General features: G+C 45.1%; 1 protein-coding gene across 4 annotated transcripts in view; it reads right to left on the minus strand.

Annotated features, from left to right (window-relative positions):
- Nucleotides 1-385: 385 nt before the first annotated feature.
- The window catches only part of KIF16B (kinesin family member 16B), a 314,749-nt gene continuing 290,294 nt past the window's right edge, over nucleotides 386-24,840 (minus strand). For 3 of the 4 annotated variants that reach the window (XM_008256361.5, XM_070052109.2, XM_008256360.5), the window contains one exon: nucleotides 386-1,628. In XM_008256361.5, the coding sequence (XP_008254583.3) occupies nucleotides 1,470-1,628 (159 nt within the window). In that variant the 3' untranslated portion in view covers nucleotides 386-1,469. Of the gene's footprint in view, nucleotides 1,629-12,123; nucleotides 12,228-24,840 lie in introns of those variants that run through there. The other variant, XM_089307343.1, reaches the window with a different exon arrangement.

A 24,840-nucleotide genomic window follows, 5' to 3' on the forward strand; every position in this document is an offset into this window, starting at 1 on the left:
TGCTCCTGAACCTATGCCTGTAATCATGACTACAGACAAAAGCAGGTTTTCTGCAGCAATTAAATAAATAAAGTCCTTTTTTAATGCTAAACTATGATATTTAATTAGTGCCATGATAGTTTTCCTCCTTAAAGGGATAATTACATCTTTAAGCATATTTTTCAGGTTGGAGAGCTCTGTTGTACAGACAAATTCTAGCAGGCTGAGTGTAAACATGTTCTCTTAACCATTCATTTGTCACTTCACTCATTACTAGTACACTGCATTTCCTACAACACAAATGCTAAATTATACATTAGTATCCTTCCAAGAGCATTAGATCAATTTTTAAACAGATCAGTAGGAATAACCATGTTATGAACTTAAAATAAACTGAGCTACAGAGTAGGTTCCATAACTTCATTTAATATTGATAGCAGCTCCACTTACATTCTGGAAAAACAAACACCTTTGACAAATTTGGTGTGAATGATTATATATTTTGATACAGCCATTGTACAGGAGTGTGTACATATATAAATCTATAGGTAAATAATTATATACATTTCAATATATACCACATATATATTTTTTCTACTTACATTTTCCATTTTAGTAAAACAAAGCAGTTTTACTGTACATAGATGTGCAATGCTACATTAAGTCCTGAGTAATTTACGGGATCATTAATAAACTACCATGAACTCTAGTTTTTCAGCTGAAGATCCAAGAAATTCTGTAACAAAATGTTAACAAAACCATGTTTTAAAAATATGCATTCAGCTTTGCGCTTGTTTTGTGCTTAGCAGAAAAAGCTTGCGAATGCACAGTAGCCACTTAGATTTGGGAAAATGTCCTTGGATACTCAAGGCTAAACAAATATCCTATTTGTAGGGATTTATAGGAGTTTTAAGGGATGCCACCTACATCCAATTTGTCAAGCATGGAAGACTTCAGTCATGATTGGCTCAAAAAATCCCTTTTGCAGAATATGAAATTCTGTGTAAACATCAGTGTTTAGATATTATAGAAAAGTTTTGATTCAAATGAGCAAGAAAAAATACAGTGAAATCGTTTAGAATGCTTTTCTTGGGATACAGCCAGCCACATGGAAGGAATATATAAAAATAAGAGCCTATTTTGGTGAAAGAGGAAAACCAGATGAAGGTCATTTAAGGGTGGTCTGGTGAGCCACCCACTAGGGGAGAACCCAGGGTGGCTTGGCTCGGGGAGCCCGAGATCATCAAGCCACATCCATCTCGCCACAGGGGACAGATTGCTGAGCGGAGAGAAAGAAGCACTGGGCAAAGGCCACATCGGACTGCAATGGAACAGTGACAGCCGCCTGTCCAGGGCGCCAGCAGCAGACAAAGCCCCCTCCCCCACTCCCAAACTAGGCACTAGGTAAGACAATGTGAGGTGGTCTGCCTGGCGTCGGGCGGCGCTGACAAGAAGGCACTGCGTCGGTGGTTCCGCCGTCCCCCTCGGCTCTACCCCGTCCCGTGGCTGCTGTAGTCGAAGACTCCCTTTTTGAAGAACGGCGAGAACTCACAGATGGTGTGTTTGGAGAGGGTCAGCCCCACTTTGTCGATGTGTAGGGGAGACGTCGCAGACTGGAGCATCACGCTGAAAAAGTCCCTGAGGTATTTCTGGGGAGACACGAGAGTCAAGAACACGGTCAAGATATTGCTGGGTGAAGTCGGGAGAGAGGGGAGGGGTCTGCAGACAGCTTCCCACCCGCCGGGAAAGGAGCCGTCACTGCCATCAAAGGTGGTACCGAGCAACCTCCTCCACTGCCACGGCCATTGTCAGCCCAACGTGAGAAAACACAGCAGCCATAGCCAGAGACACGGGGGAACTTCTTTGGCTCGGGGCTCTGATTCATAGCAACGCTGCCTCGGGTCTTTGTATAGACAATGCCTGGAGAAACGCCGTGTGCTTTTCAGCAACCATGCCACTGGGCAAGAACAAGTAGGGAAAAAAAAAAAGTGAACTTCTCTTCAAGTTATTCATTAAATAGAAAGTCACTGAAAAGGGAAAACAAATGCCCATGATGCCTATTGGTACCTCCTCTGAATCTTCCTATGGAATGAAGGGCAAGGGGCGGGCATGTGGCACAGTGGTTAAGACGCTGCGTGGGGCCCCCGCATCCCATATCAGAGTGCCTGAGTTTGAGTACCAGCTCCACTTCCGGCTCCAGCTGCCTGCTAACGAATCCCTGGGAGGCAGCAGGTGACGGCTCAAGTACGTGGGTCCCTGCCACCCACAGGGGAGACTCAGGTTGAGTTCTGTGTTCCCGGCTTCAGCCTGGCCCATTCTTGTCTGTCATGGGCATTTGGGGAGTGAACCAGCAGACAGAAAATCTACTCTGTCTTTCAAGTAAGTAAATTTAAAAAAAAATGAAATAAAGATAAAATAAAGGGAAAGAAATACAGGTGACTAGCAGATTGGTTCCAACCACTGATATTTACAGATCACTTTGCTAACCCTGTCATTGTCAACAGTAAGAAATTCTCACTAAGAAGAATTGTTCTGTACCCCTGACTCTCTCCCTCCCCGGCTGCAGCGCTGGTCACACTATCTACCTTTCCTAGCACTGAGGAAGCAAAACATTATCTGAGACTAGGCTCCAAGATACTGGGGACAAAACCAGACGTGGGTGCTGGAGGGATGTGTTCAAGGAGAAGAGGTCACGCAGGAATGGTTCACCTATTTTGGGTCATGCAAATCTCACCTAGAATAGCAACTGGGGAGGAGGAAAGGGGTTAGTGCTGAACATTCATTACTGTCTCTGTTCACTGAAACAATGCAAACAGTCTTGGCATGAACTTAGAAACTAAATGTAACAATGCTGGACTTCTGAGTAACAGCAAAAATTGTCTAAGAAATGTCACTTGAGCCGAGAGCAGAGGGCACCAACTAGGCGGTGTGTGTGTGTGTGTGTGTGTGTGTGTATGTATGTATGTATGCATGTGGAGGGATCCTTTCCTGCATCACCCAAAGACATTTTGACTGCCACACTGTGTGGGGATGCATCCAGTGGGTAGAGCCCAGGGCCATTGCCAATGCCCAGCAGGGTTCAAGGCAGCCCCTGGGGCAAAGAATTATCCGGCCCCAAATGTCAACAAGGCCACACCTGAGAGACCTGATCCCAGAGGAGGCAGAATTCAACCTCTTCTATCAATACCAAATGGAAATATACCTTGCTTGAGGGAAATGTGCAAGCTGTTCTCTCAAACGTAATAACAACGATTCCTAATCACAATATTTGTTTATTTACGGTTTGTGGAAACATCATTTTTCATGCTTTCTGGAAGGAAACTGATGCACGATCAACAGCACGTTCTCTTACTGTACGAGCACTGACCCATGTGGAGCACGGCCACATCAAGAGCAGACGTCTGCAGTGGCCCCAGACGCTTCTGAAGTCACCAAAGTTGATGCAGTCACCACACCCTGCCTAGAGCTAGTCTTCACCTAATATCTATTTCCTGGTAAGGAAGCTGTTGCAGAGAGAAGACTTGAAAGCCAGCTCTCACAGCCTCAGGTTTCCCAGTTCGGTGGGCTCCTGACTCCATTGTCTCGTGGCAACCTTTCAAGGAAGGATCTTGAAACTGAAGTCAAAATGAGGCAAGAAGGTGCCAAGGCCAACTGCTGAACGATGAAGTTCTTAATCCTAGTGCTTGTTTCCATCAGGGAGGCAAAAGAGAACTTGAACTTCAGCTTTGCTGGAGATGGGACCCTTGAGAATAACAACTCTAAGGGGTCTGGAATTCCATCAAACAAGAGGACCAGTAAATATCATAGGCTTCACCCAACCAGTCAAGGCTCGTGGGGAACTGCATGAGCCCTGCTGGCTTGCTTTGGGAAAATCAAGAGTGAACTGATTTAAACCAAGGAAGAGAGGGAGCTCACCGACTTGTGCATGGAGATGTAACTCTTGCACAGTTTAATGCATGGATGAAGCGAGACGCACTGCACAGGCGTCCCCTCCGTAGCTCCGGGTGGCTGCTGCCTCAGGTCTCCCCCAGGCTGCATTAAATGTGCAGACTGATGTTTACAACAAACCTGCCTTTGAGATGAACTCTGACAGCCTAGGAGGCAATTTAAATCTGGGAACAGATGTTGTATCAACATTTGTCATAATTAGTTCACAACGTAGGGTTCCTTTAAAGGGCCAATAAAGCCTGAAGGGTGTAATGAGAAGAGAAATAACAGTTAAAATATAAATAAAAGAAAAAGAGGAAGTATTTGAGACACTTTCTCTGCCAGAGCACTACTATAAAGAGGGAACAAGTCAGGTGCACGTAAGGCCTCTTTTTTTTAAAGATATATTTTTATGTATTTGAAATACAGAGTTATAGAGAGACGCAGAGGCAGAGAGAGAGAGAGAGGTCTTCCATCTGCTGGCTCATGCCGCAACAGTTGGAGCTGCGCTCATGCGAAGCCAGGAGCCAGGAGCTTCTTCCTGGTCTCCTATGAGGGTGCAGAGGTCCAAGCACTTGGGCCATCCTCCACTGCTGTCCCAGAGACCTGGATTGGAAGTGGAGCAGCCGGGCCTAGAACCGACGCCCAAATGGGATGCCGGTGCTTCAGGCCAGGGCTTTAACCTGCTGTGCCACAGAGCTGGCCTCAGGCTTCTTCTTTAAATAAACTCATTTGCAGGGCTTGAGGCAAACCCCACAGTGGGAGAACTGCTTCAGCTAACTCTACAGAAGAGGGTTTTCTTTGCATAGCACATCAATACTGACCAGCAGAACCAGGCAGACTGCTCCCTTGGTGCAAGGAAATTATAAGATCAGAGGTAATTTTGCAATGACCTCAAGGTACTCTCAAGTCTGGAAGATGAGGTATAATCCTGTTGGCTGTGTCCAGTACCAGGTGCTCCAAGTGGGTTGAGCAAGTTCTGATGAGTGACAAAACCAAGGGACTGGGGCTAGGGCTAGTGGCAGAACAACAATTCCAGAAAGTTCTTGTGGTCATGGACAGTGTCTCCTTCTTCTCTGTAGCCCCCTATCAGTCTGGCACACTGCTAAGCTTAGGACACATGCTGAGGAGAAACTGTAATGAGTGATCCTGATGAGAGGTTTTTTGGCGTTGTTCACATTGAGGTATACACACAGAACACAGAACACAGAACACAGCCCAGTGAATTTTTCAGAAAACGGATGTACATATGTGACTAGCATCTAGGTATACACAGCACAACCCCAGCAGCACCCAGGCAGCCCTCCTCATCCTTCCTGCCAGGGGCACCTGCTGTCCTGACATCTAGCATCAGATGTTAGCCTTGCCAGATGTCAAACTCCCCGCTAATGGAGCCACACGGGCACACTCCTTTGTGTCTGGTGTGTGCATCTCACCAGCATGTTCGTGGGGTTCACCCCCACTGTGCATGTGCCAGAGGTGTGGTGACTCAGTGCCTACTGAGGCCGTGCGGCATTCCACCTGTAAGCGTGCTGGCTGAACAACAGTGACTGGGCGGCTGGTCCTGTTGTCTGAGATTCTCTTCCACAAAGAAATCCACTTTCATATATTACGGGTGTCTGGTAAGGCAAGTTGATCATTACCCTTCCAATGAAGATGTTTCGCCCTAGGGTTTCAGGCTCAATCATAGATCAGCCCGCCTACTAGAACTCTGCTCTTAGAGATGCTTAGAACACGTTATAATTATGCATAAGAAATTTAATACACAGTTCCAATAGTAATGTCTGTTGCTTGTGTGCAGTGCTTTCTGCAGCATCTGTGGCGGAAGGGAGAACATTAAAATCCTCCTGTCAAAGCTATCTCTTTTTTTTTTTTTTTTTGTGGCTCCAAAGGCATCTTAGCCCTCACCAGCATGTGAAAAGGGAATCCAGGAGCCGAGCTGCAGCCCCGGGGGCAGCGCACTCTATAAAAGGGAACTGCAAAAATGGAAGGACATTAGAGTTTAAGTGACTTAGCAGGGTCAAAAGGGCACAGTATGAAAAGGATTTGTGAAATCCAATATCCAATTTCTCTTTCTGACTTTTCACAGGACATTTTCTCCATGGGGGAAAGAAAAAGAAATAAAAGAAAGGCATATTCAAATCTCTATAGCCTGTTAAGGACCACAGAAGGGCCTGCAGTCCTAGCCCACCCCCGTGGTGGGGCCATACCTGAGTCTTGCTTTGTTAAAGGCCCTGAATCCAGGAGCTAAGAACACTGCGCCCCACCCCCCCAGGGTGTTCAGTGTGAGGGCCCTGCCCTGGGCACACGGGAGCGTGATCACAGTGGAGCAAATCCTTCTGCAAGGAGACTGCAAACTGGCCACTGGATGTGAGGGCAGAGCAAGGGTTCTGTCTGAGAAGATGCCCAGAGAAAGGAGGCCACAGGGGGACAGAGGGAGCTGTGAGGACAAGAAAAGAATGGGAGGGGTGAGGGGGAGGGGGAGGAGAGGAGAGGAGGGGAGCAGGACAACATAGGGGACAGATGCCCACTGATTTAGCTGTTTACAAGGTGGCAAAAAGGGACATAATCATAAAAAAAATGTATCAGACTTCTATCTAGGTTATTTAGTTTTTGCTACTTGGATAGGCACTAAAATAAAAATAAGGTGTTTTCTTATCAATGTTTTCAGAAAATCAAATTTAGATGGCCAATCTTTAAGACATATTTCAATACCAACACAGAGCGCTTGGATTTCATAAACTGCCTTTCTTCGAAAGGTTTCAGGCATATGAGTTTGTTGTTTGGAAAATTCAACCCAGGCCTGGGCAGGGAGTGGGTCTGTTTGAAAGGATATATGACTCTGGCCTGTGATTTAAAAACATCTCCCCCAAAGACGACAAATCCTGTAGCTGAGCAGGGGAGTGCCTGAAGTGGAAATAGGAAGAGACAAGCAGGGTACCCCTTCCCTGGGGCTCCTGAACCCCTTCTTTCCCAAGTGGGTCTTTTGTATTAGCCTTGTGCCTGGCCACATCCCCAGCACATGCATGGGACTGTAACCCAAGGACACACACCAGTGGGACTAGCCACCCTCTTGCTGCTCTTAGGGTGAGGCCACTTATCAAGGGTTTGCAAGGCTCTGAGCACTGTGAGAAGCCTTTGACTGATGTATGTTATTGATGAGGCAGAGACTATCATCATTCCCATCTTAGGGATGGAGAAATAGGCCCAGGAAGCATGGTTCACGGGGTATACACAGGGGTATATTCACGGGGTATACTCACAGGGAGTTGGACTCTCACCCCAACTTCCCATCTCTAGAGGGTGACAGGATTCCCAGGCTGCTGACTGCAGGGGCTGCCACACCCTGTTCTTGGATCCCCCTCTGCTGGGCACCCCATCCCTCCCAGAGCCGGGCTGTGTACCCTGGGCATCTCAGCTGCTTGGGCCAGACATGCCACCTTTCCTGGCCCAATGGGCTCTCATGGGGAGCAGCAGACACTGGGCTCCCCAGATTAATGCTCAGACACAGGAAAGATCTCTCCGCTTGGGAGCCAGTGCAGTATAGTTCACACTTGTTTGGTGTGCACTGGTGATTTTCCCAGGGCTCTGCATCCTTCTCCCTTCCCGCAGCACCCAGATCTCCATCTGAAGAAACACCTTTCCTTTCTCTGGGGGTTGGCTATCTGGTCAACTAAGGGCTGCGGGATGGCAAATTCTTCCTGCTTGTGTTCTGGGACAGACACCTTGCAAAGAGCTAATGGACCTTACACTTGGAGTCTGCTGGAGCCTACAGTGCTTAGGGGCAGGCGTCTTCCAGACAGTGGAGCTGCTACCAGGGAGCATTTCCAAGAGAGAGAGAAACCCAGGCTCCTCAGTGAAGCCCAGGTGGTCCTAGGATGGCCTTTGTTCTCTGTCCATCCCCAAGGCTGGGAGCTGATGAGTCCATTTTCTTACAGTGGACACCGTTCCCAATCTAGTTAACTGACAGCCACCCCAGGCCACTGGCAGGCAACAGACTCTGGTCTGTGGGCCACAACCCAGCACCTCCAAGGCCAGCTCCTCCAGGGCTCCTCTGTTGTCAGGCCCAGGCATCTGCCCATGATGCTCTTCTCCTAGGAAGAGGTGGATCCCAGAAGGCTTTGGAGAGTGATGGTTGGGGACGCCTGACAGGTACACACCCAGCCAAGCGATACACCAGCAGGCTCCCACCCCAAACTGTGATCCGTGGACCAATCTTTAAAATTCCAGTGCTACTTCGAAACACAACAACTAAACATTATTAATCTTTTGAACCAAAACATGGGCATGTATGGTCTATTGGCTGTGTTAATGAGTTCTGAAAGGGGAAACGTGCTCCCTAGAGCAACACAGGGTAATTCAACAAGAACTCAGTCTATTATTTAAGAGCTGTAGTCTGGTGCCTTAATCAATACACTGCATCAGGACAAAAAAAAAAAGAACACACTTGAAAATATAACACGTTGCTACATGCTATTTCATTTCAGACAGTTTTGAGGAAGCTGCTGTATTAATATGATGCATGTGTGACCCACAATGTAATGTCAGTCAGAACTCTGGCTCAAAAGAAATGTGCCCTGAAGTTGCTGGAATGACCTGGGCAGGCTTTGCTGTGTTCCTTTTCTTTCCAGCTCTGGGTTTTCTGCATGAAATGCTGGTCTGGCCACAGGCACTGACTGTGGGCTCTGTGATCCATTCCAGCAAAAACCTGCAAAATCAGCAACACATTACATGGTGTGATCCCTCACATCTTACAGCCATTTCCCTTTAGGTCCAGAGTTTTGAAGGGGGAGGGAGGAGGGAGGAGGGAAGAGTGGTGTCCAAGCTCAGCCAACAGGAGCAGGCCTGCACGTGTGCAGACCTATTGGGGGAACATCAGAACTGGAGGGAGAACATGCAGGGCCTCGAGGGTGGATGCTGGTGCACAGGCACCTCCACAAAGCATTTCTGGATTCATGAGGCGACCCCTAAGACATGGGCAGGAGGTGTGAGAGTATGAACCTTTCACGTGTAGATGAGGAAACTGAGACCCCCCCAGGGGCAGTAACTTGGTCCACATCAACAATCCCTAAGAGGACAACAAAGCAACTGGCTCTTCAAATTTGGGAAAAGAGTCAGATTGGTCCAATATAATTCTTAAGGCTCAATCCCGAACGGCTGGCGCTGTGGTACAGCAGGTTAAGCAGGGCTGGGTCCCGGCTGTTCCACTTCCAACCCAGCTCCCTGCTGATGTGCCTGGGAGGGCAGCACAAGGTAGTCCAAGTACTTGGACTCCTGCCATCTGTGTGGAAGACCCAGCTGCAGTTCCAGGCTCCTGGCCTTGGCCTGGCCCAGCTCTGACTGTTGAAGCCATTTAGGGGAATGAATCAGGAAATGGAGGATCTCTTTCTTTTTCTTTTTCTTCTTTTTAAGACTTATTCATTTAGTTGAAAGGCAGAGTTACAAGAGCCAGAGGCAGACACACACACACACACACACACACACACAGAGATCTTCAATCTGCTGGTTCATTCTCCAAACGGCCACAACAGCTGGAGCTGGGCTGATCCAAAGCCAGGAACCAGGATCTTCTTCCGGGTCTCCCACGTGGGTGCAGGGGCCCAAGGACTTGATCCATCTTCCACTGCTTTCCCAGGCCATAGCAGAGAGCTGGATCAGAAGTGGAGCAGCCAGGTCTCAAACCGGCGCCCATATGAGATGCTGGTATAGCCGGTGATTGCTCTATCCACAACTCCACAGCTCCGGCTCCTGGAAGCTCTCTCTCCCTCTCTCTCTAACTGGCTTTCAAATAAAATCTTTTTTTTTTTTTTTTTTTAAGAATTCAAGCCCTGAAGCCTGAAATCTAATAACGTGAGGTGGCCTTTCAGGGGGCTGTCCAAACCATGCTCATATTAGGCTCCCAGAATTTTCCTTGAATTTGTCACCTCCCATGCATGCATGTGTGTACACATATGTGTGTGTGTGTGTGTGTGTGTGTGCAGGATGATGCCACGATGAGAATTAGGGCCTACAGAAGCAGCTGAACAACCTCACTCTCCTTCCTTCTATTTTGGCTCCCTTTCTTCTCCTTTAATTAGCAGGGGGACAAAGTCAAAACTGTTTTGTTCTATTAGAAAGTTTCTGCTTTTATAGGGCTCATGACTGTAACTGCGGTCTACTGCTTACTTCCTGTGCAATACATCACCCCGACTGTGTCACCTGAATGGTTTTCCCAGCCATCTCATTGTTGTGGAGTCCTCCTCATTTTACAAAATTTTAACATAAATCTATAATTTAATTTAAAGTTATTGAAGTTATTGAAATGGAAACATTATTTAAAAATGCAATGGGGCCTTACCGGCCCTTCCATTGTGACATATTAACAGGGGAGAGAGCTCAGTGGCGATTCTCATTCCCAGAAGTCATTAGACACTGCAGTTGCTTAAAGACAAGTTCCAGTCCAGTGGCACTTTCATTTACCCAGTGGCTTTTGGAAGATTCTTCACTGTCTGATGGACTCTGGAAACAGATCATGTGCAGATGGGGACACATCCTGGGGTGTTTCTAGAGCTGAGGGAGGTCTGGTCATCACTGGCCACGTTTACGAATTGACGGAACAGGGTCAGTATGATTCAGATAAGTCTTCCCATAAAGACTTCCATCTGAATGCTGATAGCTAACTTTTCAGGAATCCTAAAATTTGGCTACACTGGATCAAATATGCTGGGTTCCTTTCTCAATGCACCTCCAAATGTCCTCCATACTCTGATACAATTAGGACGGTTTGATTCAAGTAACTCCTTCATCCAGCACAGTCTTTGCAGACCTGCTGTCCACAACGTGGTGTGCTAGGCCCTGGGCATCAGGTATTCACAGGACAGAGAGTGTCTCATGGGCCTGCCCATACATCTCATTGTTCAGAATCATTCCTGGCTTGCTCCTGTCGGTAGGACGATACTGTGACCCACAGAGTCTTGCCAGGCCTCTAGTGCGTTTCTACCATCTCCAGGCACAGCTGTCAGTCAAGTGACGCTCATAAAGACAGGGAACTTCCATGAAACTCAAATGCCTGCCAAGCTCTAACTTCCACCTCCTCTACCATCTGCCCAAAGGTAACCTGAGCCATTGCAGAACCTCATCTGGACCTCCAGTGTGAGACTCCCACTTTGTTCTTTTTAGTACTTTTTCCCAGCCTTTAGCAGCCCAAATCAGGGCTGAACAAGCTTTAGTCTGTGAAAGCCTGGATGGTATATTTTGGGCTTTGTGGGCCAAGAGGTAAAATTGAGGATATTGTGTGGGAACTTAGATAACAGCAGAAAGAAACTTCCTGCTCCACCCACCCTGCTTTCCTGGCATGGGTCACCCCAGGTGGTGGGCACGCTGTGCACCCAGTGCTGGGCGGGAGGCTGTCAGTTCCAGTGCTTTTCTCTTCTCTCCCAGAAAGCCCAGTCATCTCAATTTGGGCAGCTGACTAGAAGTGAGGCAACTTCCCAGACTGAGGCTCTACTGCTTTGTGACTGGACCTTGCCACTGGCAGAGTGTGTGGCAAGCAACCAGCATAGGGCCTGGGGAGCAGTGAGACATGGCTGTAGTCAGAGCAGCAAGTACTAGGGGAACAAGCAGTGAGCCTGCTTTGTCCCATGGATCACAGTTCCAGCACACATGAGCAATGCCCAAGATGGTATGCAAGCAGGTGACAGGTAGGTCTGACCTCTAGGCCTGTTGTCAGTTTTCCATAGCAGCATAAAGAGTTTATACAAGCTAAATGGCTTGAAACAAAATCTATTTATTAGTTCACAGTTTTGTGGATCAGAAGTCCTGGCACAGTATGGCCAAGCTCTCTGCTTGTGGTCTCAGTTTGAAAGCTAGGTATTGGACAAGCTGGGCTCTTATACAGAGGCTCAGGGGAAGAATTACTTCCAAACTCATTCAGGAAGGTGACCACACACAGCTCACTGAGACGGCAGGATTGAGGTCCAGGTTTGGGGTCTCTTTGCTGGCTGTCAGCCAGGGGGTACTCTTAGTACCTAAAGGCCACCCACATCCTATGGCTCTTGCCTTCTCCCTATGTGAAAAAAACAACCAGATTCCCCTCATGCTTCAAATCTCTTTTGCTACCAGCCAGAGAAACTGCTTTAAAAATGCTGGCATGATTAGATCAGGTGCACAAGGATGATCTCCCTTTTCTGTTTAATACAGTGTGGTCACAGAAGTGGCACCGCCTCATACTCACAGGCCTCCCATATGCTCAAAGGTCAAGGACAGTGCAAGGGTGAGGGTCACTGGGGGCCACTCTCCAATTCTTCTTACAACAGGCCTGCAGTGTGCCAACCTTCAGTAAACTGAAAAAAAATTTTTTTGGCATCCTTTCTCTGGTCCGCATAGAACTGGCAATAACATAGCTGACAGCTCTTAGCCAGACCTTTGGTTCTTTAACAAAGGAAGGCTACAGTGAAGAGGGGTTGGAACAGAACTCTACATAATCAAGTCACCTTTCTGATATATTTGCTCATCACTTTGGGTGGGGATCATGTCAAAATTTGAGATTTCTGAGGTCCATAATTACCCTTTAACAATGACATTATTCTAAAAACAGGACCCATTATTGTTTTAACACAAGCTTCTGAATGTCATGCACAAAGTCCAGAGGAGTTGAAGGTGGCCAAAAAGAGGAGGTTGAGATCAAGAAGGTGGCATGTCTGATAGCCTGCTACACGGGTGGTTCCAAGAAAGTCACAGACTTGCGTGGTCCCTGCCCTTGAATCTAGGTGGAACCTGTGACTTGGAACCAACAGAACGCACAGGAGGTGATGCTGTGGTGATGAAGTCACCTCAGTTGTGCCAGTACCCCAGCTAAACCCACGCGTGGTGGAGCTAGATCAGAACGCAGCATAAGTAGCTCACCTAACACCACCCAGAGGAGATGAGGCACCCAGCTGAGCCCTGCCCAAGCTCTGGAATCAGAACTATCAGCAATAAAATGGTAATTGTTTTAAGGTAATAACTTTTGGGGTTGTTTGTTACACAGCAATGGAATAAGGTAAAAGATATGGGAATAAACAAAATTAGTCAAAGCAGAATGAAAAAAAAGTTTGGTTTCCATTTATAATTTATGGATAGATATAAATTACTGTTTCATTGTACTTCATGCCAACCTCTTCCAATCCTTTTACTATTTCCAATGAATGATTCTGTCTTAGCATGTATTTTCTACCAACTACTCTTATTTTTCCTAGGTTTTAAGTAAATACTTGAAATAAGTAGTCATCATTTGAAAAATAGGCATTTACATCTTGATGTTACAGAGAGGTCTGAGAGCTCCCAGTTAAGATTCATCAGGATGAACACCTAAGTCTGTGATTACAGAATCAGAACTATTCATTGCAGCTATTCACAGAATCTTCTTTATGAGTTTAATGACATAAGCATATTGTATTGAATTATTATGGTACCACATCAGTTGGATTCATAAATTTAATATACTCAGTCTGGTTCACATATTGCAATAAAATCCAGCAAGCTTTAAAAAATTTTTATTAAGGACGTGTGTGTAAAGTCTACATGGTATTAAATTTTTACAGGGTGATGTTCTTACTGGGGGTATTAAGTAGCATCACTGACCACAATACCCAGTCTGGTGGACCAGCAAGCTTATAGTAAAACCCCACACACAGGCCAGCCATGGCAGCAAGACCAGGACCTGCGTGGGCAGTGAAGCTGATTATCTTTTCTCTAAACCACAAGTCACAATCAGCCTGCCTTCTCAGCTCATGGAGAGGAGGACTACCTTCATCCTGTACCTGTGAGCCAGAAGTGAGGACACGTGTCAGCTGCAAGGGAGGAAGTCAATGGTCTTCACTTGGTTGAGGCAAAAAATGGGAGAACACTGTGGAGGGAGCTTAGTTCCCTGGGCTCCACCTGAATCTGAGTTGATGATATGTTTGGATCTAGGTAAGGGTTTGGTAACAGATACAGTGCAGATGCAGAATGGCTCATCCCCCTCCAGCACTGGGGAGAAGGCAAGAAGAGAGCCCTGGAAGTGGCCTATTCATGTCTAATTTTCCACTGTGACTTATCCTATGCAGCTGCCACACTGGGCATGGGGATGTTACAACATGCAGGTTTGGGAGACGCACCAGCTCCTCTGCACCTGTTTCCCCATGTGATTATAGTACAAGCGGGCGTCCCAAAACTGAAATATGAAATGCTCCAAAATCCAAAATGCTTGGAACATCGATGAGGTTATCACAAGTGGAAAATGCTTCATCATAAAGCTTAGCTTCATGCACAAAGTTATTAAAACTATTGGAAATAGTTATGTTTAGGCTTTGTGTATATAAGGTGTCTATGAAACAAAGATGAATTTCATGTTTAGACTTGCAACCCATCCCCAACATATTTCAATATGTATATACAAATATTCCAAAATCTGGAAAAAAAAGCCCAAATCTTAAATACTTCTAGTCCCAAGCATTTCAGATATGGGATATGCAGCTTGTACCTTCTTCTTAGGATCAGAAGACTAAATAAGCTACTGTCCACCAGGTGCTTGGGCCAGGGCCCCATTCACGGTGTACACTTGGTAAGGAGTCAATATTATCATCTTTTTAGCTTTGCTCTCAGGGAGTTAATAGGCAAATATATTATTTTTCTCCTTTTAGGAGTTTAAAAGCGCATGGGTATAAAATGTGGAGGTATTTAACTTTCATGTTTTCCACTTCAAAGGAAAGTAGACTACAGCAAGAATCTGATTCCATTCCCCCCACCCTCCCCGCAAAATCATCTCCTATCAGATGTTGGCAGAACCTTTATTTCAAGAGTTGATTCAAAGTGAGGAAGAGATAATATGTTTTTAAAAATGGGGAATCACATTTAAAATCAGTCGAAAATCTACCACATACCAGCTAAATTAATTATCCGCAAAAGCTTGTTTTAAGAAACAATTTAGATGCCGAGATTCTGAAAAACTGACTTTTGAGACACAAAAAACCGTATTATTTTCTTTGCTCCGAAGCTCCTGATTTTTTCCCACACTGTGTAAAGCTTGAGGCTCCTGGCATGTGAGACGTCATGACCGTTCCAAAAGACCAACACGACGGCAGCGCTTTGCTGTCGCGCCCCCAGCTGTAACGTACTGACACATTCCAAGAACCAGTCCTTAGAACTGCAGGATCTTTGCCAGCACCAGAGAGCCTGCCTGTCTGTAGAACCCCAGAGCTGATGTGGGGCCGCCACGTCAGGAACCCTGCATGGCTTCAGCACTTTCTCCTCTTGTGGCTGTGGCTTTGGTTGAACAGAACAAGCCCTCCCTTTAATATGTGACCTGAGGTCATTTATATATCAATTGCCAATTCCTTTTGGGAAATTCAGCTTACCTTGGCCCAGGCCATGAGAAGACAGAATCTCTGAATTCAGGGTGAGAGGGTAAGCTCTGGACACCGCAGGAGGGAAGACCTGTGGCCCCTTTTATGTTCTTTGGACGAGGGGCTCCTCTGGATCCCCGTGGGACTTGGCCTTGCAGATTAGCCTTTAGCTTTAGTGTCTTGACACGCTCCTACGCGTCCTGCTTGAGCCACGGTCCACTTCCAGGTGGAGCTGAGGGCGGCCCAAGATCCTACCCCGTGGAGAGGATTATCTGAGGATATGGATTATCTGCACCAGTGACCCTTTCACTGGGGACAATGACGGAGGCCTGCCTTGTCAGGGAAAACAGAGGCAGGAAGAAAAATCAGACCGAAACTCCTCAAATACAACATCTGTAGCTCTCAAAAGGGATGGGGTGGGTATGTCCTGCAAATAAAGAATTCCTTTTCCAAACAGAAAATACCTACAGAATTAAGAAACTAATTAAAAATGTATATACTAATACGTGTGTGCCCAGCAGTTGCTCATGAAAACACACCATTTGCTAAACACTTGGTGCAACGTATGGCTATTAGTTAAAGCTATAGATAAACAAAAAGCTATTTGGTAATGCTAGAGATAAACAATGAGAACTGTGAGCTTTCTTGCCTTAAAAATTTTCCTGTGCAGCAAAATTCCACAGGTTTACAATATCTCCTTTCTCTTGAACAGACACATTTACTAAATTCCTCTGGAAGGAAATCTATTGAATCTTAATTGTACTTCAAACTTCAGAAACTCTAAAATGTCCTGGGCACCTCTTAAAGCCTGCGAAGTTGCTGCAGACAAGAAAGGAAGAATGTTGCCAACGAGGCGGCTGATTAAACACGCTCTTCCTTGGACACACGTGTCTGGCTGTGTTAAACACCAAATGAACCCGAAAACTGGGAGCACCAATCTTTCACCTGTCAAGACTTTCAGCACCATTGACTGTCTTCAGCTGAAATGCCGGGAAGGTAGTGCAGTGGGGGTCAAAAGAATGAATATGCTTGCTGTGAATCACCAAGTCCTCATCAGAAAATTAGATGCTAAAGACTAAGTGATAACCCTGGGGAGGAAGCGCAGCACCTGAAGCCAGGAGCTGTTGTAGGTTAAGCTTCTGCCTGTGGTGCTGGCAAACCATATGGGCCAGTTCGAATCCTGGCTGCTCCTCTTCCGATCTGTTTCTCTGCTATGGCCTGGGAAAGCAGTGGAAGATGGCCCAAGTCCTTGGGCTCCTGTACCCCTCTGGGAGACCAGGAAGAAGTTCCTGGCTTTGTGGCCATTTTGGGGGAGTGAACTAGCAGATGGAAGACCTCTCTATCTGTCTCTCCCTCCCTCTCTCTCTAACTACCTTTCAAGGAAATAAATACACCTTTAAAAAATTTAAGTGTGTACTGACTGAGCTGTGAGTTGATTATGCCCAAGCAAGAAACTGTGAGTAAATGTAATTTGAGAACTGGAACTGCCACTACAAATGCAAAAGGAAAGGTGAACATACAGTAAGAAGCAAGAATACTCCAGACTCAAGCCACTAAGAGCAGAGGCAGCCTTCCCATTGCTTTTAACCAGAGAGCTCTGAAATTCAAACCCCAGAAGTCACTGGGGTTGTACTTCCAGCTGGCTAAAAAAAATCCACTGAGAAAAAGGCAATGTCTTCATTTGCTACCATTTTCAACTTTGATTAGGAAGTGATTTCTTTATGCTAACATCAGTTTCTTAATTTTACTTATAAATAATATGAAACAGGTGATCTCAATTAGAAAACAGATTGGGCAAAGTCTTAATTTTTCCCTTAATTTTTTTTTTGCTGCCTGGAATGAAAATTATATATGTAAATGTAAAACGCCTTGCAAGGAATTGCTGGGAATAGAAATAAGTCTATCTAAAAATGGATGAGAGCTTTACACGGGCAAATAACAAAGGTAAAAAGTTGTGTGGGACTGAAACAAACTGATGTTTTTATCCATTTGTTTCCCCTTAAATAGTATCTAAAGGGCTGTAACATATGCTGGGATGCATCAGTGATATGAGACATAAGTGACACATATAGAAGAAAGGAGGATTGTCAGGGAAAAAACAGCTGAATTCTAAAAGAAAGATGCAGCTTACAAAGACAACAAAGGGCAGGTTGAAGTTCACCAGCAACAGCCAGGTGAGCACCTTTTAGCTAAGGAAAGCAGAATTTATTCGGGAAACATCTGAATAAATGGAGGTAAGGGAACTGGAGCAGCTGCACGGAAGCCTGATGCAAATTGGGCTTCGTCAAAGAGCAAGGATGGCTCCCAAATGCTGATGTGCAGCGCGAGCAGAGAACTCGGTGGAGATGGATGGAGACCGTGTTGTTAAAATGCATGAATACACAAGACGCAGTTTGAGCGTGTCTTTTGGCTGCTGAATAAAAGAAATGCATGAGTGGGAACTGTGCTGATATCAGTGGGAATAAGCAAAATTGGCTATTTCAGGAAACAAGACGTTAGGCCTTCAGGTTCACAACAACACTAGAAGATGCGAAAGTAACAAATGGAATATTAAAACAAGTGAGGAGCGGTGGGTGCGTTGGTGCAGTGGGTTAAACCGCTGCTTACGATGCCTGCATCCCGTATCAGGATGCTAGTTCAAGTCCTGGCTGCTCTGCTTCTGACTCAACTGCTAATGCTTTCTGGGAGGCAGCAGATGATGGATCAAGTGCTTGGGCCCCACTGCTGATGTAGGAGACCTGGATGGTGTTCCAGGCTTTTGGCTTTGGTCTGGTCCAGACCAGGCTGTTGTGGGCCTTAGGCCAATGAAGCAGCAGAAGAAAGATATTTCTCTCTGTCTCTCTCTCTCTCTCCTCTCTCTCTCTCTCTCTCTCTCTCTCTCTCTCTCTCTCTGTGTGTGTGTGTGTGTACCACTCTGCCTTTCAAGTAGGAGAAAATTAAAAGTTACATCATTTTCAAAAGGTGAAGAAATAATGAGGTGAACCACATAGTTCAGTGCTTTTCAAACCACCTGCAAAGGAGCAGTTGATTGATCGATTGATTGACTGACTGAGAGAGAGAGAGAGGCAGAGGAGGAAAAGAGGGGAGACAGGTAAATGAGAACCAGATCAGAAGGTTTAACACTGAATGAATGGAATTCCAGAAAGAAACAATAGAAAAAAAAAGTCTTCATAGAGAAAATCCTCCAGAAAATTGTCCAGAAGTGAAGGATATGAGAGAAACTGACAGAGCCCATGGAGGGGTGCACAGAACTGATGGGCTGATGATGAAAGCTGAACTGCAAAGGCTCAGGCCACTGAGGACAGAAAGAGGGTCCTATTAAAAAAAAAAAGGCTCACTAAGTCTCTGGTAAGGGAGGGGGAATGGGGAATAAGCGTCTCAAATGCAGAGGATCAAGAATCAAAAGGGTTTTGACCAGCTTAGCAGCAGCACTGAATTAGAACATGATGGAGAAACAGCTTTGAAACTGTGAAAGGAAATGGTTTCCAACTAACATTCTGTATACAGTCAGTGAGCAGATCAATGAAGATAATTCCAGAGATGTTTCTGGAAAGTTACCTCATGTACAGCCCTTCTCAGGAAGCTAAGAGCAATGTGTCTCACTAAAATGAGGTACTGCACCAAGAAAGAGGAAGACATGGAGTACAGGGAGCAGGGACACCTGAGGGAGAGAAAGACAGAGCGCAAGCGAGTGCAAATGACACTGGAGAAGGGTGACTGGAGTGTAGCAGGTGGGACTTGGTCTGACTGGAGCAGACGAGGATGTTTCAAGAGAGATTTATGCAAGGAGGTTATATTAATGCAATATCTTAGGGCCAAAATGTTTGAGAAGAGATTCACACAACTGACCTAGAATGTCAAGCTGAATCAGCGATGAGCACCTAATAAACTAAGCAAAACAAAACAGAAAAACCATGCTGAGCTCTCCATGGTCCTGACACAGTACACAGGGATACTGAGTAGGAGACGGCAGGTTTTTCTGCAGGTTTGAGGAGCAAGGTGGTGGAGGGGAGGCATGTTGGGGAACCATTCACCCATTCACAGCTGAATGATAATGGATAGCACCCAAAATTATAAAAAAAAAGTAGGAATATGTGAAAGTGATTTTGGTTTGGAAGAAAATACTAAAAGGTATCGAAATGAAATGCTGCTAGGGGAAGGGAAATGGAGAGTAAGAAGATTGAGTAGGGCACTGCTGCTCAGAAAAGCCTAATAAAATTACCTAAACATCTCCAACACTGACAGTGCTTTTTCTTTTAAAAATTATACCTAAGAAACAGCAAGAGGGTTTCTCTCTCTCTCTCTCTCTCTCTCTCTCTCTCACACACACACACACACACACACACACAGAGGAAAATATTCAGAAAGAATATCCACCTAAACCCATCTAAGCAGTTACCTGTGGGTTTAAGAATCACTTTAGGCAAAGCAAATGAAGCAAAGGAAAAAGCCCCAGCAGCAGGGGTGTTGTTGAACAGGTGTCTGCTGTGGGCAGCTGGGCTTATTCTTGCTAGAGAGCTCCTCAGAAACAGTTGCGTGTGTGTCCATTCTGTCCAGCAACTCACCTCCCCCTAATCATCTGGACTGTGCAGGTCAGGCCCTGAGGGGGCTGCCTTGGCTGCAGAGAAGGGTGCTAGCATGCACCAGCACTGCCCTCCATGGGCATGCTAACGTCACAGGTAGGTCAGCAGAACCCAGCATCTGTCAGCCCATGGAAGGGGACAGGATTGGAGTTCCTGGTGATTAAGCGGGAGCTTAGCTTTGGTGGCAAAGAGGCGCCCTTTGCTTAGTGGTGCTGTGAACCACCCTGGTGAGCCAAGACTAGGCAGCGAATGTGGTCTTACTAGGCTTCTGGGTCTTCTGCTCCTGGCTTCAGGTGCTGCATTTCCTCCCCAGGGTTATCACTTAGTCTTTAGCATCTAATTTTCTGATGAGGACTTGGTGAATCACAGCAAGCATATTCATTATTTTTCAAAAGATAAACAAGCATTTTGAAATATTTAAAATGCAAGCTTTATTGCAATCGTAGGTCATAGAAACTCAAGTGAATGTGCCTCATACACTGAGCCTTAGCAAATCCATCATCAAAATGATCCCAAAGCCTTCAGGGAAGACAAAGAGAAGCCCTAAAGCTCCCAACTTGCCCACTGTCTCAGCTGGAATCCAACAAGCCAGGTTGTGGCACCTCCACTGGGAGCAGCCCCAACAGCTGCTGGCTCTGAGGTCCCTGGGGGACCAGGCAATCCTGTCATTAGTTCCAGGAGCTTGTTTTATATTTTACATGAGTGAATCCATATTGTACCTTATTCTATTGCACAACAATTCTACGTGTCTATATAATTATATATACAATATTCAATTATATCTGCAATTGATATCTAAACATTCCTATATAGCCATAATCTATATGAATATACATATAACTATATTTATAATTGTACCTCTAATTTTATTCATATAATAAAAACTATAGATAATTGTATGTCTATATAATTATACCACAGTATACAAATTGAACATCCCTAATCTCAAAATCCAAAATGCTCCAAAATTCAAAAACTTTTCAGGTAGCTGCATGACACCACAAATGTAAACTTTTACACCTGATCTCATGTGACAGGTCATAGTCAAAACACAGGAACATTAAAAATATTATATAAAATTACCTTCAGGGCATGTATGTGAAGTTCATGGCAACAGAATTAGAAGTTTATTTGGTACAAAAAGTTTTGAGAACCAATAATAGGTTTTTTTTTAAAGATTTATTATTTATTTGAAAGTCAGAGTTACACAAAGAGAAGGAAAGACACAGAGAGAGCTCTTCCATCCCCAAATGGCCAGAATGCCCAGAGCTGCACCGATCTGGAGCCAGGAGCTTCTTTCAGGGCTCCCACGCAGGTGCAGGGGTCCAAGGACTTAGGCCATCTTCTGCTGCTTTCCCAGGCCATAGCAGAGAGCTGGATTGGAAGTGGAGCAGCCAAGTCTTGAACCGGTGCCCATATAGGATTCTGGCGCTGCAGGTGGCGACTTTACCCACTACGCCACAGCGCCGGCCCCAGAATAGTTGTTTTATAATATCTATTTTTCCTGAGCTTTATGGAGACCCCTTGTACGCCTGGCTCTCAAAAGAATACTGTAATCAATACACAATTCTTCTTAAGTGCTGAAACTTAACTGAAAAGTGTTTGCTGTTAAATATGAGTGGGAATAAGAGAGGGAAGAAATGTGCAATTCGGGACATGCTCAAGCTGACTTACCTCAAACAGTAGAGTTAGAAACATACCAGGGGATTCGAATTCAATCCCATCGAGGTGGCATGTACCAATGCCATCTCACTAGTCCCAGTGATCAATTTCTGTTCACAATTGATCGTAATGATAGGACTAAGAACCAAAGGGATCATACAAACAAGAATAGTGTCTGCAAATACTAGCTGATAGAATAAAAAAGGGAGAGAATGATCCAACATGGGAAGTGAGATACACAGCAGACCCATAGAATGGCAAATGTCCTAACAGCACTCTGGCCTCATAATCAGCCCTTAAGGCATGCGGATCCGGCTGAAAAGCCCATGAGAGTATTTCAGGCATGGAAAGCCAAGACACTCTGGGGGAAAAAAAACCTAAATGAAAGATCTCCGTGAGTGGGATCCCAGTGGAAAGAATGGGTCATCAAAGAAGGAGGTACCTTTCTCTGAAGGGAGGAGAGAACTTCCACTTTGACCATGGCCTTGTCTAAAAATGATCAGAGTCAGTGAACTCAGGGGGCTTCCATAGCCTTGGCAGCTCATGACAAGAGCCTAGGGTTATTACTGAGGCCATAAACAAGAGTGTCAATTTGTTAAGTCAACAACAGGAGTCACTGTGCACTTACTCCTCATGTAGGATCTTTGTCCTTAGTGTGCTGTACATTGAGATTTAATGCTATAACTAGTACTCAAACAGTATTTTTCACTTTATGTTTCTGTGTGGGAGCAAACTGTTGAAATCTTTACTTAATGTATGCTAAACTGATCTTCTGTATATAAAGAGAATCGAAAATGAATCTTGATGTGAATGGAAGGGGAGAGGGAGTGGATAAGGGGAGGGTTGTGGGTTGGAGGGACGTTATGGGGGGGAAGCCATTGTAATCCATAGGCTGTACTTTGGAAATTTATATTCATTAAATAAAAGATTAAAAAAAAGCTTTTTGCACTAAAACAAACATCTTTTAATTTCATTTTTCCATGTACTTTCTGAAGTAAGGTACACATGAAACATAAGTGAATTCTGTAACTAGACTCAGCACCCATCCCCAAGGTATCTTGTGTGCACATACAAATATTCCAAGATTTGAAAAATATAAATCCCCAACCCAGAAATACTTCTGGTCCCGAACATTTTAGATAAAGAATACACAACCTGTATTATGCTTTACCTGATTTCACAATTAGAACATGTCATTGTAGGTCTCTTCTCCCTAGGAACATTAACCAGGTATTGACTGCATTTGAAACAACTCAAGTAGGAGACTCTAAATGACACTGCCATCACCTGACAGTGCCAGAAGGGGATTAAGAACCTTCTTGGTAGAATTATCCATTTACCTATACCCAGGATGGTTTGTGTGTTGGGGGCAAGCAAGAAACAGAAAGTTCTGGAGGGCATAAGTAACTATTGCTGAATGGGCGGTGGAATACCACTGGGATCAATGGCACAAACGTGACACTATCATATATGTGATTCACAAAGGTCATGGATTCCCAATTTTAATAACTCAGGCTTCATCAGAAAGGCAGTCAATGTTTCTTGCACCAACAGTCATTGCATTTGGAGTACAGCTACTGCTTTTCCCTACTTTCTGCTGCACTTCTATCGACATTTCTCCCCAGGGCCCAGGAGCTAATTAAGTGCTTCAGTTTAAAAGACCTTTCCTTCTCACCCCTGTTGTGCTGAGCAGGGATGTGAGATGTAAGGAGCAACAGAATGAGAAAATATTAAAAGGCTATTTAATTAAGCAGAGTAAACAATAAGGTCAACAGCGACCTGAAGCTAACATCTGTCTCTGAACAAGGCGGGCGAGCCACTTTCAGGTACGGGCTGCAGAGAAGCGAGCTTGTGCAGGCTGCTCCTTTTGTCTCTGCCACTTATGATAGCTACTTCTGTTTCAGAAGTAATGAGACATTTAATAAAAGAAAACAAATAGCAATGACTTGCTGAATCTAGGAGGAGAGCAGCAGCAACCCTCCAGCTGTTTAGCATTGCAATGTTCAGGCTTCATTTCATCTTGCTTTTAAAATTAACCAGGGAAATGAAAAATGTTCTATACTGAACTCCGTAAACAGAACACACCCAGCTCCCAGTCTGCCATCTTGAGCTCTTCTGTGCTATCATCTGAAGCTATTTCCATCACAGAAAAGGGCTGGAGAATCCCTGCTGTGTATGTGCCAAGCCCCAAAACATGCTATAAATAAGCATGGGAGTTGGGAAGAGCACAGATGTTACTGATTTAAAGCCAGGGCTGCATGAGGTTGGGTTGCGTTTGAGGATTGGTATTAGAACACCAAAAGCCCAACAAATGCAAAAATTATCACTGTGTCTTATCTGGGGGGGAGGGGGGAACAGGAATGGCTTCTGGGATGGTTAGTGTCACTTTGACAGGGCCATGGCCATGCCTATATACTAGTATTGGGTCAAACATTATTGTGTGTTTACAAGGATGTTTCTAGATTAAGATTAACTTTGAACTGGAACTGAATAAAGCCAACTGCCCTTTCTAACATGGGCGGGCCACACCCAAACAGGTGAGAACCTGAATAGAGGGTGAAGGCTGAATAGAACAAAAGGTTTCCCTCTTAAGAGGAAACTTCTATCTGACTGCTTGAGCCAGGACATCAGCCTTTTCCTGGGTTTGGGCTTGAACTGAAATGCGGGCTCTTCTTGGGTCTCCTGGGATTTACAACACCCTCAACTCCTGGTTCTATGGCTTTGCACACTCGGATTGGAACCACAGCATCAGCTCTCCTGGGTCTCCAGTGTGCTGACTGCAGATCTCTGGAGGCACTTGGGAAAACACAGAATGCGCGGAATTCATGGCATGATGTCAGCAAGAAATAAACAGTGAGGAAAAGAAGAGGGAAGGGAAACCTGCAGACTGCACGAAACTCAAGAGACATTATCAATCAATGTGATGTGACGATACAGTTTGGGTCATGATTCAAATATACCTATTAAGAAAATGAGAAAATGGGTATGGCTAGAACACTGAAGATTTGTTGATATTGAGAGATTAATTTTGGTTTGGGCTTGGGCTTGGGTGTGTGTGTGTGTGTGTGAGAGAGAGAGAGAGAGAGAGAGAGAGAGAGGATGGAATTGTGGTTAGGTTAAAAAATAGTCTTGCTTTTTAAAGGGATATATCCTACAACTTTTGTATATATGTTTCTGGTATTTGATTTAAAATAATCCTCTGTGTGTGTGTGTGTGTGTGTGTGTATTCATGTCTGTTTCTGTCTAAGGACATAAACGGAACAAGACTGGTCATATATTGATTGAATGGTAAAGCTGGGTAATGGGGAAGGGTCCACTGGGGTTCATTACATTACTGTTTCTGGTTT

The sequence above is a fragment of the Oryctolagus cuniculus genome, chromosome 11 (genome assembly GCF_051225735.1).
Source record: "Oryctolagus cuniculus isolate XC-2025 breed Fujian yellow rabbit chromosome 11, ASM5122573v1, whole genome shotgun sequence".
Classification (NCBI taxonomy): Eukaryota; Metazoa; Chordata; class Mammalia; order Lagomorpha; family Leporidae; genus Oryctolagus; species Oryctolagus cuniculus.